Raw genomic sequence first — 12,910 nt, forward strand, 5'->3', positions numbered from 1 at the left:
TTCAGTCCACAGTCAAAAAAAAAGTGAAATGAAAAGATGTGTTTTTTTCCCCCTCTGCAAGTGTACTGACAATTCTGGGGCATCCATCATCACTGCTCTCGTAAGGTAATTACTGTGCAGAGAAAGATCCACATCCCCTTTCCAAGATCTTGCAGTAAGCAACGTTAAAGTGTTTCCTTGCTACATTGTAATATGAAGCAGCTCACAAATGCCATGTTAAGCAGGAATGAATTCCAGACTTAAGATATAAACAACAACTTGTGTTTATTACCTATACCTCAATCACAGCAAAAAGTCCCAGGACACTTCATTAGAAGGTTAACAAAATTGACACCAAGCCACATGAGGAGATATAATGACAATGGATATCCTGGTCCAAAGCAGGTTTTCAGGAGGAAAAAAAAGCAGAGAAGGTGATGTGAGAGGGTAGATGTGGAAAGTTGGCTCCCTCTTGAAAAGCAGACCAGTATCAGACAACATGATCTCAGAAAAATAAAGTCTCCAATTTAAGACAGAGGAGAATTTCCTCTCTGAGGGTAGTGAATCTGTGGAATCTTCATTGTTGAGACTGGGTTAAGCATATTCAAGGCTGAAAGTTTTTTTTAAATCAGTAAGGGAATCAGGATTATAGGAATGGGAAGGAAAATAGAGTTGAGGAATATGAGATCAGCCATGATCTCGGTGAATGGGACAAGGCAGACTCTGGTCTGAATTGTCTGCTTTTGCTCCTATGTTTTTTGGACTTTTGAGAGCATTAAGAAGACAGTTTTACTGCTTAGAGACGAGGTTGCTGAAGGCATAGTCAACAATAGATGAATCACCAAACCTGGACCGTGCAATAGACTATAACTGGCATGGTAGAGATGAGATTAGAGAGAGGACTGATGCCATGGAGGGACTGAAAAACAAAAATGAGAAATTTCACAATCTAGAACTAGAGCCAGTGTAAATCACGCCATATGACTGGGGCAGTACGGTAGTTCAGTGGGTAGCATTGCTCCTCACAGCAGCAGGACCCAGGTTCAATTCCAGCTTTAAGTGACTATTTGTTACTTGCACATTGTTTCCATGTCTGAGGGTTCCTTTGGGTGGTCCAATTCCCTCCCACTGTCATAAAGATGTGTGAATTAGCCATGCTAAATTGTCCCGTAGTGTCCAGGGATGTGCAGGCTAGGTGGATTGACTATGGTTAATGCAGGGTTATGAGGATAGGGGTAGGCGTGTTTGGGTGAGATACCCTCGTAGGGTCAGTGTGGACTTGACAAACTGAATGGCCTGCTTCCACACTGTAGGGATTCAATAATGGGTAAATGGGATATTGGTGCGAGTTGATTTACAATTTTGAGTTAATGGTTAAAGGGGGTGCAAATAGGAGACCAGTCAGCAGCATAAGAATAACTAAGTCTAAAAGGTAACAAAAAGACACAGTCAGGGTTTTCAGATGACAAGACGAAAGCAGGGATGAAGACCAACAACTTGGCTCTTAAGACCTTAAAAGTTCAATATTAACATAAAAACAATGTTAATTCCACTCACTTTTTACACCTCCGTATTTTAACATTCTCACCCAAAAAAGTTATTCCTACTTCAAAGCTAGGTGGGTAGACAAGCACTCAGCATGGCTGTCAAGTGACATAAACAGGTTACATGAGTGGGCAGTAAGAAGGCAGATGAAGTAGGGAAGTGTGATAGAAAGGCAGATTTTGTAATGAAAATGTGAAATTTGAAAATGTTGAGCTAAGTGAGATTTGCGTATGTTCGTTCAAACAACACAGTCCGCATCAAGGTACAGTCAGCAATTACAAAAGTATATGGCATACTGGCCTTTTTTGCGAGGGGATTCGGACAGAAACTAAAGAAGTGTTGCTACAGGTTTTGGTGAGAGCTCATTTAGAGTACAGTGTGCAGTTTTGGTCTCCACATTCATGAACGCAAATGGAGATGATACACGTAAGGGTCAGTGAAGCATTTCCTGAAGTGATTGAGCAAATAGGGCTTAAATTCTCCGGAGTTGAGAAGAATGAGAGGCAATTTCAATGAGACAAAATTTTGAAGGATCTTTAAAGAGTAGACAGATTGTTTCCACAGGTCTGGGAATCTAGGACAAGGGATTGATCATTTGAACGGAGATGAAAAAGATTTAGTCAAAAGATTTCTCCATTCCAGAGCATTTTGGATGTCTGTTGGATGCAATTAGGGCTGGGATTGATAGATTTGTCGTTCAAGGAATCAAGAGGTGGTGTAGGTGCAAATGGGAAAGTAGAGTTGAAGCCCAAGATCGCCACAATCATCCTGAATGGCAGAGCAGGTTTACTCTGGTTCTCATGTTCAAACAAACAGCAATATGGCTCCAGCTAACAGGCAGCCCCCAAGACAACTGGTCGTCAAAGACTTATCTGCACATTTGAACAGTGAGACTTGGATTTGAATTAATGGAGCAGAATTGAAGGGTCTGATGACAATCCATATAATAGCACTCAGTAAAATCTCAATCAATGGGCACATTTCACAAATTTATTTTTGACAGCTATATCTTTGCATACACAAATAATAGTGCAAAAATATTTTGATAAGCTTTCTGTAAAGACTTTATGCAAAGATGAGATTATGTTTATGTTTAAAGAATCATTAAATCCAGAACACACACTACAGAGCTCCATTTAATACATAACTATAGGCTATAAGGGCATATATTATTTCCTTTAATGTTTAGAGCAACAAAAAAGAATTCCCAAGACTATAAATGTTGCTGTCAAACCAAATCATAAACCTAAATGAGTTTAAAGGTGGCCTCAGTAGCACTATGTTTCGCAGGTTTTTGTATTCTTGCTCAGCTTGCAAGTTTTAACAATTCTAAACTATACATTTTTAAAAGAAACACTTCTTAAAAAAATAATGCAGTATTTTACACCAAACAAGGCCAATTAACTTCCATGAAGTGAAAATCTAGGCAAATTTATTTACTACAGCAATCAAGACCAAAAAGCATTGAATGTATTTCTGAACTGTGTTTTGGTGACATTCAGTTATCATTCCCTTTCTGCCGTAAGTTTCTGGATTTTCCATTTTCAAGTTTTCTTTTTTTAAATACTGTGTCTCCCCCTGCATCATCCCTCAGAGAAGTTATTTCTTTTTGTTTAAACTTGACTTTGGGTTCATGCTTTACATCAACTGCTGGTGTTGCTGAACAGTCAACTGTTGGTAACTGCAAGTCTATCTGTTCTCTGTGGGGGGAGAAAAAAAAGGGAAATGTTTAAGCAAAAACAGACCAATGCACAATTAACATTAATAGTACAGATACGGCAGTCGGTACAAATAAAACTTCTTGTCAATATAAAGCAATGAAAATGTATCTAGCATCTTTCACGTCCAATGAACTTCACAACCAATTAAGTACTTTAAATGCAGTGACTGTGTAATTTTATTTTCTCATTAAGTGGGCTGTGGGAAAAGTGGCAGTCAATCAATCTACTCTGAAAATTCCTAGATAAGCAACAACTAGATTTAGTAAGGTTGTTCGAAGGATCATTATTTCAGGATAATGGGGTACTGAACCCGAAATATTAACTGTTTTCTTGCCAGAGATGCTGCCAGACTGCTGTGTTTCTTCAACAATTTCTGCTTTTGTTTCCAATTTCCAGGATCTAGTTCTTGGTTTTATTTTAGTGGGGAAATGTCCCTACTGTTCTTCAAGTAGTGCTGTGGATCTTGTACATTCATTCATCGAACAAGCAAGTGGAGTTCAGTATAACATCCCAACATAATACTGACACCTCTGATAGTGAGGCACTCCTTGGTATTGTACAGGGGTGTCTGTAACACACCATTGATACTATCTCTAGAGTACATCTTACATCCACAGACTGTCAGACTTGGGGGCGAGTGTGCTACCAAATAGTTATGACTGTAATTTTATGATTTGAGCCTAGGCTAATACTAACATCAATAAGCGTAACTATCAGACAAATTTACTTTAAAAGTTTTCTCCTCCTGGATTTTGTGTGCATGTTATCCAAATTATAATGATGTATCTCCTATGGCGCAGTCAAGCTTGCACCCCAGCGGAATGGTAGTGTGTTGTAATAGTACACACACGACACACACACACACACACACACCAATTTTTTCAATATTGTCCCATCTCCCATGCCCATTGGGAGGCTGACATATGCCTCTTTACAGCCAGAAGTTCTTGTGTTCTGAAGAAAGGTCACAGGACTTGGAATAATTAATTCCAGATCTGTGGAGTTTCTCCAGCAATTTCTGTTTTTGTGCATTCAAGTTCTCTGTGTTTGGTAAGAGCCAGAGGAGGAAGTGACTGACAGCTCAGCAAAACCAATGGCATGTTAAGCTCCCAAGAACAGCTTTAACCTGACACTTGTGTTTGAGACAAAGAAAGAATACAGATCATTTTGGCCACAATTAGAACCTTATTTAAAGGGGACAGGTAAAACTTCTATTCAGGAGACATCATTCTTTGGGAGTACATCTGCAGCAGCAAGAAAGGTGCCTCTAATAGCCAAGAGAGTATGTGCAGTATGATATACGTTGCAACTCTCAATGTCATTCAGATGGAGATCAAAATGAATAAGTCATGTGACCAACATTCTCTCCTTTTCATCCGTATGCGAAGGGAATTATCTTCGACATTGGCAGAGTGATAATGTGATGTCTCACCGGTGTAAACAAAATAGCCTATTTTTAAGTGATAATGGGAACTGCAGATGCTGGAGAATCCAAGATAATAAAATGTGAGGCTGGATGAACACAGCAGGCCCAGCAGCATCTCAGGAGCACAAAAGCTGACGTTTCGGGCCTAGACCCTAAAGTTATTGATATCAATAAGGTAGCAAAGCTAGTCCAGACATATTGACTTCAATTATAAATTTTACCACAATGGCATCTGAACTGGGAATTTATGGATTTTAAGTTCAGGACCTTAACCACTACTCTATCATCTAACAGAGGGGGGCATTTGTGGAGTTGTTGTATCTCATCTTTTATCAGTTAAATTGTAGTGATGGCTCAAGACAAGATTCTGTGTGTTCTGAACTTGTCAAATTGAAACTAAAGATGCCTTTTTCTGACATCTGAATTTCTTCAAGGATTTTGAGAAGATTTGTACCTCAGTTTGTTGATGGGGTTGTTGACTTGCTTGCCAAGTTGGTGAGTTTGTTTGCAGACGTTTCGTCATCATACTAGGTAACATTATCAGTGCGCCTCTGGTGAAGTGTTGGCATTCTATCCCACTGGCTATTTATGCCTCTCGGTTTGCTGGAGAGGGTGTCCAGCCCTACACGCTTGTTAATGGAGTTACGGTTTGAGTGCCAGGCAATATCCCCAATACCCACAAATGAAGTTGCATCAAAACACTGTTCAAAAGAGACACAACACACTGCAGCATCCCGGAACTACGTAAAGCCAAGGAAGAACACCTATACAGTGGTTTTACAAACAACGGTTACCCAAAAGACGTAGTCCACCAATGCCTACACAATGGATTACAACAGGAAGACACAACACGTCCAACCCTACCATACATTAAAAGGGCACATCTGTGATGACCACCAGATTACTCTGCTGCCGAGGAATCATGGTAACCCACAAACTGACACCTACAAATGAGAATTAAGGATCCAATAACCACAACTAACAGAATTAAAATGTTACAAGATACAATGCAAAGATCGCCAAAACCATTACATAGGGCAAACCGGAAAGAAACTAGCCATCAGGATTCACGAATACCTACTAGCTACCAACAGAATGACCAACTATCACTCATTTCAACACACATGAACAAAGAGAGGGACACCAATTCGAATGGGACAACATAGCCATCCTAGAACAAGCCAACTAAAGACATTCATGCCACTCAAACTGGAACTCCATTAACAAACATGAAGAGCCGGACCCCATACACCAACCACTAAGAAACAAATCTGGAAGCGATGCCACCCACCCCAGCAAACACAAACGGCAAGCGGGACAAAACACCAATGCTTCACCGGAGGCACACTGATGATATTACCCAGTATGGTGATGAAATTTCTGCAAACAAAACTCACCAGCTCGGCAAGCAAGGCAACAACTTTATTTGGAATTTCTTTTCCATCTTTACATTCCCAATTCTTCTGACCTTTTGTACGGGTTTCTACGAGTATGCCTAGTGCATACATGCACATCTACTAGAATTTAGGCTCCCCATTTTAATCCAAGGATTTAAGTCAGATTTGCTCCTTAACACAAAACAGGTGAAAATCGTGAGATTTTGAAAGGCCACTGAAACCATGTCAGGTTTGACAGTTTGTGAGGAAAGTGGAGAGCCAGCTGAGGAGTCTAAAAGTGTAAAGTGTTTCCACGCTTTCAGACATCAGCATCAAGTGCTTTTGGGCAAGAATTACTGGACCTTTAAATAATGTTAGCATTTGAGCCGGTGGTACTGAGAACCCAGTAGGTAATTGCATCAGTTTCCCTAAACCCCCCAACACCATGCACACCTCCCGCACTATTGTATGTAACAGGTTGTTACATGAAAAATACTGTTTCAATCCCCACCAGTCGGTCGAAGAACTTAAGTTGTAATGATAAGAATTGGAACCAAAGCGAATTTCACTAATAGCAACCACCAAAATTAGCAGCATTTTGTCTAAAAGCCCCTCATTTCACTTATGTCCTCTGGTAAAGAAATCTCACGTTATTCTCTGGCGTGGATTAATTGAGAATTCAGACCCACTAAAATGTGTTTGGCTCCACACTGCCTTGTGGAATGGTCACAGTCAAGGGCAGTTAATGCTACTTAACAAATACTGCCCTTGCCAACGACGTTGACCAACAATGATTTAAACGTTATTTTGTTATTTCAAACAGAGAAAGTTGCTGGAGATCTGAAACAATAAGAAACAAGAAACAACGTACTGGGGAAACCGAGCAGGTTTGGGAGGATCGAGATTAAAAACAGAGTTAGCATTTCAAGCCCACTGACCATACATCAGAACTGAAAACAGCTGGAAAATATGGTGATTTATGCTGTTGACAGAGATGTTTGCTTTGAAGGGGAGAAGAAATGGGTTGAGTCTTTGACTCTTGTCTTTTTCCGAGGATGATGACGTCGGCTTTTACGAGGGGGCATAGCTACAAATTGAGGGATGATAGATTTAAGACAGATGTCAGAGGCAGGTCCTTTACTCAGAGTGATAAGGGCATTGAACACCCTGCCTGCCAATGTAGTTAACTCAGCCACATTAGGGGCATTTAAACAGTCCTTGGATAAGCATATGGATGATGATGGTATAGTGTAGGGGGATGGGCTTAGATTAGGTCAAAGGTCGGCACGACATCGAGGGCCAAAGAGCCTGTTCTGCGCTGCATTGTTCTATGTTCTATAAACCACACTATGGAGAAAGAAAAGTCCTGAAAAAAAAAATCATACTGGAGTGTGGTTTGAAAACTACAATTCGCCCAACTCTCAAAACATGCTCCATTGGAGGACAGTCCAACCCACCGTGTTCTAGTACTAAATGTCTGGATGTGAGTTTGCTCACCAAGCTGCAAGGTTAGTTTTCAGACGTTTCATCACCATTCTAGGTAACATCAGTGAGCCTCCGGTGAAGCGCTGGTGTTATGTCCTGCTTTCTATTTATCTGTTTAGGTTTCCTTGGGTTGGTGATGTCATTTCCTGTTGTTGTTCTCAGAGGATGGTAGATTGCCATCTACCATCCTCTGAGAACAACAGGAAATGACATCACCAAGGCAGGAAATGACATCACCAACCCAAGGAAACCTAAACAGATAAATAGAAAGCAGGACATAACACCAGTGCTTCACCGGAAGCTCACTGATGATGTTACCTAGAATGGTGATGAAACGTCTGAAAACTAACCTTCCAGCTCGGTGAGCAAACTCACATCTAGAAACTCAACCTGAGCTACAAATCTTCTCAAAACTGCATGTCTATTAAAGGGGAAAATACAACATGAAGCTTCAAAAAACAAACAAAATAGAGCCTTATGATGAAGAGAGAATGGAAGACAGACCAACTGTTTTAGCAAAGACACAGCGTTGATACCACCTAGAGTACTTTTTGGTTAAAACTCTGGATTGTAAACAAATGAGCCACTTCATTTCTAAAATAAATTGTCTTGCCCAATGCATACAAAAATGAAGCTGGGAGAGTATTTGGAAGCATACAGAGTTTAAAACATCCTTGGGAATAATCTCACCATACCTTTGTAGTATTATCATCGTGAGGAATTTTGGGGTTATGGATCCAAAACTTTTCGTAAAATTTTCAGAAATGCCCCAGTGTTTCTAATGTTTCACAAGTCTAAGATCAATTTTACTTTAATACTTCTCAAAACTAGCTACAACAGAATGACTATATCAATTGGGATTAACTGGGTCAAAAAAACCATTTGCCAGCGCAGTTCCCGACGCAAATCACCTTAACTTGTGCTCGCTGCGTCCTACCATTCTCATTCCCTAACCTGCCAAATGCGGACTAGGGAGAGGCATGGCATGAGAGTGGAAGCAAGGCAGTAAGCAAGAGGGAGATTTGGGAAGGAAACAGTAAGTCATAGGGTTGTAGGGTAGGTCACTACCTATTAATTCCACCTGAATAATTATGACAGGCTTGGCTCTCATCCATTAAATTTCTGCTGTGGGGCAATGAGTTATGTAGTCATGAGGCAATAACCTCATTGAAACATCAGGATGTGGAAGTTATGGCATTTGATGAACTGTTACATGAGGGAACGCTGAATGTGACTACATGGTTAAAATTCAAAAATTTGGTAATAGGTTATAAACAGTAGAAATTTAATTGTCTTTCATAATTAAGTAATAACAAAAAGATTAGTGTGGTAAGCGATTATATACTCACTCCTCTTCCTCTTTTACAGTTTCCCATTCACCATAAGGGTTTACTTTTCTTCTCTTAGCTTCTTGTTGGGACTCCAGTTGAGGCAAATTGTTTTCATCTTCTGCATCATGCATTTTTCCAGGAGCCTTTACTTCACTGCCATCACCTGAAGCACTTTCCTGCTGGAACACATCATCTTTTAACCACAATCTTTGAACATATACAAACAGAGACACACAGCTCCTCTTTTGCAAAAAGGTCACTTCAAAAGTTAAAACATTATTCAGCTCAATGAAACATTTGAAAATAGCACCAAAATAAAAGATGAAGTTGGTGTGGTATACAGCAATGTGCATATGATCCAAAACAAAATGAGGCAACTGGAGATAACAGTTTACTAAGAAACCTTAGGTGGTCAGGATAAAAAATGTGGTTAAATACTGCAGATGTAATGTACCTCAGTAAATATAGGGAAATGGAGGAAGATGTAACTGTACTAAACAGAAACATAAATTGAATTTCATAGTCCCTGTGGTCCCTGTATGCTCCCTACAACTCACCTAGTTGTTTTGAGTCATCAAACTTGGAAATATTGCATTTGGTTCCCACACCCAAGTCATTTATGTATATTGTGAATAGTTGAGGCCCAAGCACCAATTCCATGGTATACAATTAGTCAGTGCTGGCCACCTATTTATTACCAGCTTCTGCTTCAGGTCTGTCAACCAATTCTCAATCCATGTCAGTGTATTTTCCACAATTCCATGTGCTTAAATTCTGCCCTTTTGACTCTTGTGGGGCCTTACAAAAGCCTTCTTGAAATCCAGATACACCACATCCACTGGTGCTCTCTTGATTAGTTACATCCTCAAACTCCAGAAGATCAATCAAGCATGACTAATCATAAACCCATAATAACTCTGTCCAAACCAGTTAATGCCTTCCAAGTGTTCTGTTATCAGTCTTTTATAATTGATTTTAGTGTTTTCTCCACTATTGATGTTAGGCTAAGAGTTCTGTAATTCTTTTTCTTCCCCATTTCCCTCCTTTCTTAAAGACTGAGGTTACATTCTCCACCCTCCAATCTGTAAGAACTGTTTCAGAATCTATAGATTTACCATACCATAGGGCTGCTCTTTCATTGCCGAGACAACTGCTGGTGATTTAATCCGAGGGCCACCATACCTCAGGCAAGGGAGCAGTTGAAAAGGAGAGTCCATCATGGTAACCTCAGCAAGTGATAGGAATTGAATGCAAACTATTGGCATCACACTGCTTTGCAAACCAACTGTCCAGCCAACTGAGCCAAACTGATCCCCTTTGGAAGATTATCACCAATGCACTCAATATCTCCAATAACACTTTCTGTCGCACTCTGGACACAAATTATCAGGCCCTGCAGGTATATAGCTGTTAACCCCATTAATTTCACTGCCACTTTTTTTTTGTTACTGATTTTCTTGAATTCCTTCCTGTCACTGGATCCTTAATTCCCAACATTTCTGTGAAATTATCTGTATCCTCTTTCGTGAAGACAGCCAAAACATGCATTCAATTTTTGTCTGTTTGCTTCCCATTATAGTTTCTCTCATCTCTGACTATAAGGAACATACATTTGTCTTCACTTACCGTTTTTCTCTTCACATGTTTATAGAAACACTCAATGACTGTGCTTCTTTATGGGGTACAGAATTTCACAAACTCATTACTTAAGTGGAGAAATTCTCATTTCAGTCCGAAATGGCTTTGACCCTTGCTCTCACGGTGTCCCTAGCATTTAGTTTCCCCAGCTACGGCAAACATCCTATCTGCATCCACCTTGCAAAGTTCTTCGAAAAAAATTAAAGTTTTAATTAAGATGGCATAAAGGTCATTAAGGGATGCTCAAGGTGAAGTCACAGGCAATATCCCCCTCAAATATAACAGTGTGGAGCTGGAGAAAAGCATTTTCTGAAGAACGGTCCCAATCCAAAACATCAGCTTTCCTGTTCCTCTGATGCCACTTGTCCTGCTGTGTTCCTCCAGCTCCACACTTATCTCTGACTCCAGCACCTGCAGTTCTTGCTATCACCCTCAACTTGTGTGTTAAGTGTGACTGTCATTTAGATACACTGGACCTTTAAACTTGTAGTGCAGCCACACACATAATACTTTATAAAAAGAACCAACTTTGCTTGGCCACACAAACTTCCAGGTAGATCCGCAGACCATAAGGATCTCTGGTCATGGTAACAACAGTGAAATTACACAAATACAGAAAACAGGTAAACTTTCTTAAAGCTGGACTGGAAGCCTTGGGACTATGGACACGCAGCATATTAGATTTTACCAAATTTTGTATTAGACATTTTGGGTGGGTCACATCAATTTGGGGTGAGCAGAGTCAAGAGTCACTTGGAGCACAGAACAGACCAGCATGCAAATGATGAACTGGTATTAAGTCCAGTGTTGTGAAGCACCTAAAGTTAAGTTTTTGAAAATTGTGTTCATTGAACTTGCTCATCACTGACTAGGACAGAATAATCTATTTCTAATTGTCCTGGACAAGAGAGTGATTTATGGTCTTCTTGAATTGCTGCAGTTCTTAGGGTGTAAGAGGTACCCACTGTGCAATTAGGAGATTCAAGGCTCACAGGTGATTATTAGTTTTCCTATATTTAACGGAGTACCACACGACAACAAACATTCCAGGGTCAATACTGAGGAGTCCAAGGGCAGCACCTTTCCAGTTGTATGCCACAGAACTGCTACCTCTGTTGGATCCATCCTGCAGTAGCACATACTTACCCAGAGATGGTGGTATTGCCAGAGACTTCATTATACTCATGCAATTATATTAGACAATGTAAGATTGCTACTTCAGCTATCTGTGGAATGCTGTCCCACTTTTGGCATAAGCTCCAAGATATCAGTAAGGAGATCTCTGGAGGGGGTTAGGTTTGCTATTGTTGTTTTCAGTGCTCAGTTTGATATTGGATGGGCTTTGTGGCTTGCTAGGACATTCTAAGAGACAAGATAAGAATGGCAGATTTCTCTCTCTAAAATTCCTTAATAAAGCACATCATTCTAAAAACATCCGCTTCTTGAGCGATTCCGAAAAATTCAGTTTGAGAGACTGTTGCTTTAATTTTGCTTCAGTTGTCAAAGGAATACTAATTTGACATTAGAAGAGATCAAAAAAGTTATTTTAGGTTGGTGGGAGCTAATTGATAATCTAGATCAATTTTGAGGGCGAAATGGAGCCTGGATGGATTTCATTGATGCATCCGAAAGAAAGACAGACGTATGAGGAAAAGAAATCAGTTGGAGGATTGCTGACTCACTTGAATGTTATTACTGTTTTCAAAAGAAAAATGAAAGAACAAATTCAAAGACTCCATATGCGTTGCTGATAGAAAAGATATTGGAATCTTTCAGAATTGGAACAGAAAAAGATCTTTAAGTCAAAACTATATGAAAACGTCACAGCACAAACTTCAAAATTCATTCGAGAGTCTGCATAAGATATATAGAGAACAATGATCTAATCAGGACAGCCACTGTCCCACTGAATAGCTTTGACCTGGGTTGCTGCGTATCATTCAAATTTGCAAATGGGACAAGGGTTCAGTCTACTTCAAATCAGCCAGAAAAGGCAAAGCATTTCAAAAAGAACAAAGCAGGATAAGGAACCTCTTCACTCTGCTGCTATGCAGTGGCTACACAAGTGGTATTTTCCATCAACAAGATACTGTTAACAACCAAAAAGATGTACCATATAATTACACAAAGCTGTGATCAAATTTCAGTGATGATGTCATGTCAGATAGGTTAGTTGTATGTACCAGCATTGCCTGATTCAATCAAACAGCATGTTCCTTCAATTGACTGTTAATAGGTAGAGTACAGGCTGTGCCTGCGCTTGTAAAATCCGAACAAAATGTGCACTGTTAGATGTGATTCCGAGATTGGAAAACATTTGAACAATTTTGCGTGTGCTAATTAGTGACATTGACAACTATTTAAGATAATCAACCATAGTCATATGGTTCAATTGAGCTTGCTACAAGT

At 39.9% G+C, this 12,910-nt stretch overlaps 1 protein-coding gene across 4 annotated transcripts in view; it reads right to left on the reverse strand.

The window, feature by feature from the left end:
* Positions 1-282: 282 nt before the first annotated feature.
* Positions 283-12,910, reverse strand: part of wbp4 (WW domain binding protein 4) — a 53,989-nt gene continuing 41,361 nt past the window's right edge. For 3 of the 4 annotated variants that reach the window (XM_048540367.2, XM_048540369.2, XM_048540370.1), the window contains 2 exons: positions 8,882-9,042; positions 283-3,224 (listed from right to left, as the gene is read on the reverse strand). In XM_048540367.2, coding sequence (XP_048396324.1) covers positions 3,023-3,224; positions 8,882-9,042 — 363 coding nt within the window. In that variant the 3' untranslated portion in view covers positions 283-3,022. The remainder of the gene's footprint in view (positions 3,225-8,881; positions 9,043-12,910) is intronic. The other variant, XM_048540368.2, reaches the window with a different exon arrangement.

This window comes from Stegostoma tigrinum, chromosome 12, assembly GCF_030684315.1.
Source record: "Stegostoma tigrinum isolate sSteTig4 chromosome 12, sSteTig4.hap1, whole genome shotgun sequence".
In the NCBI taxonomy this organism is placed as follows: Eukaryota; Metazoa; Chordata; class Chondrichthyes; order Orectolobiformes; family Stegostomatidae; genus Stegostoma; species Stegostoma tigrinum.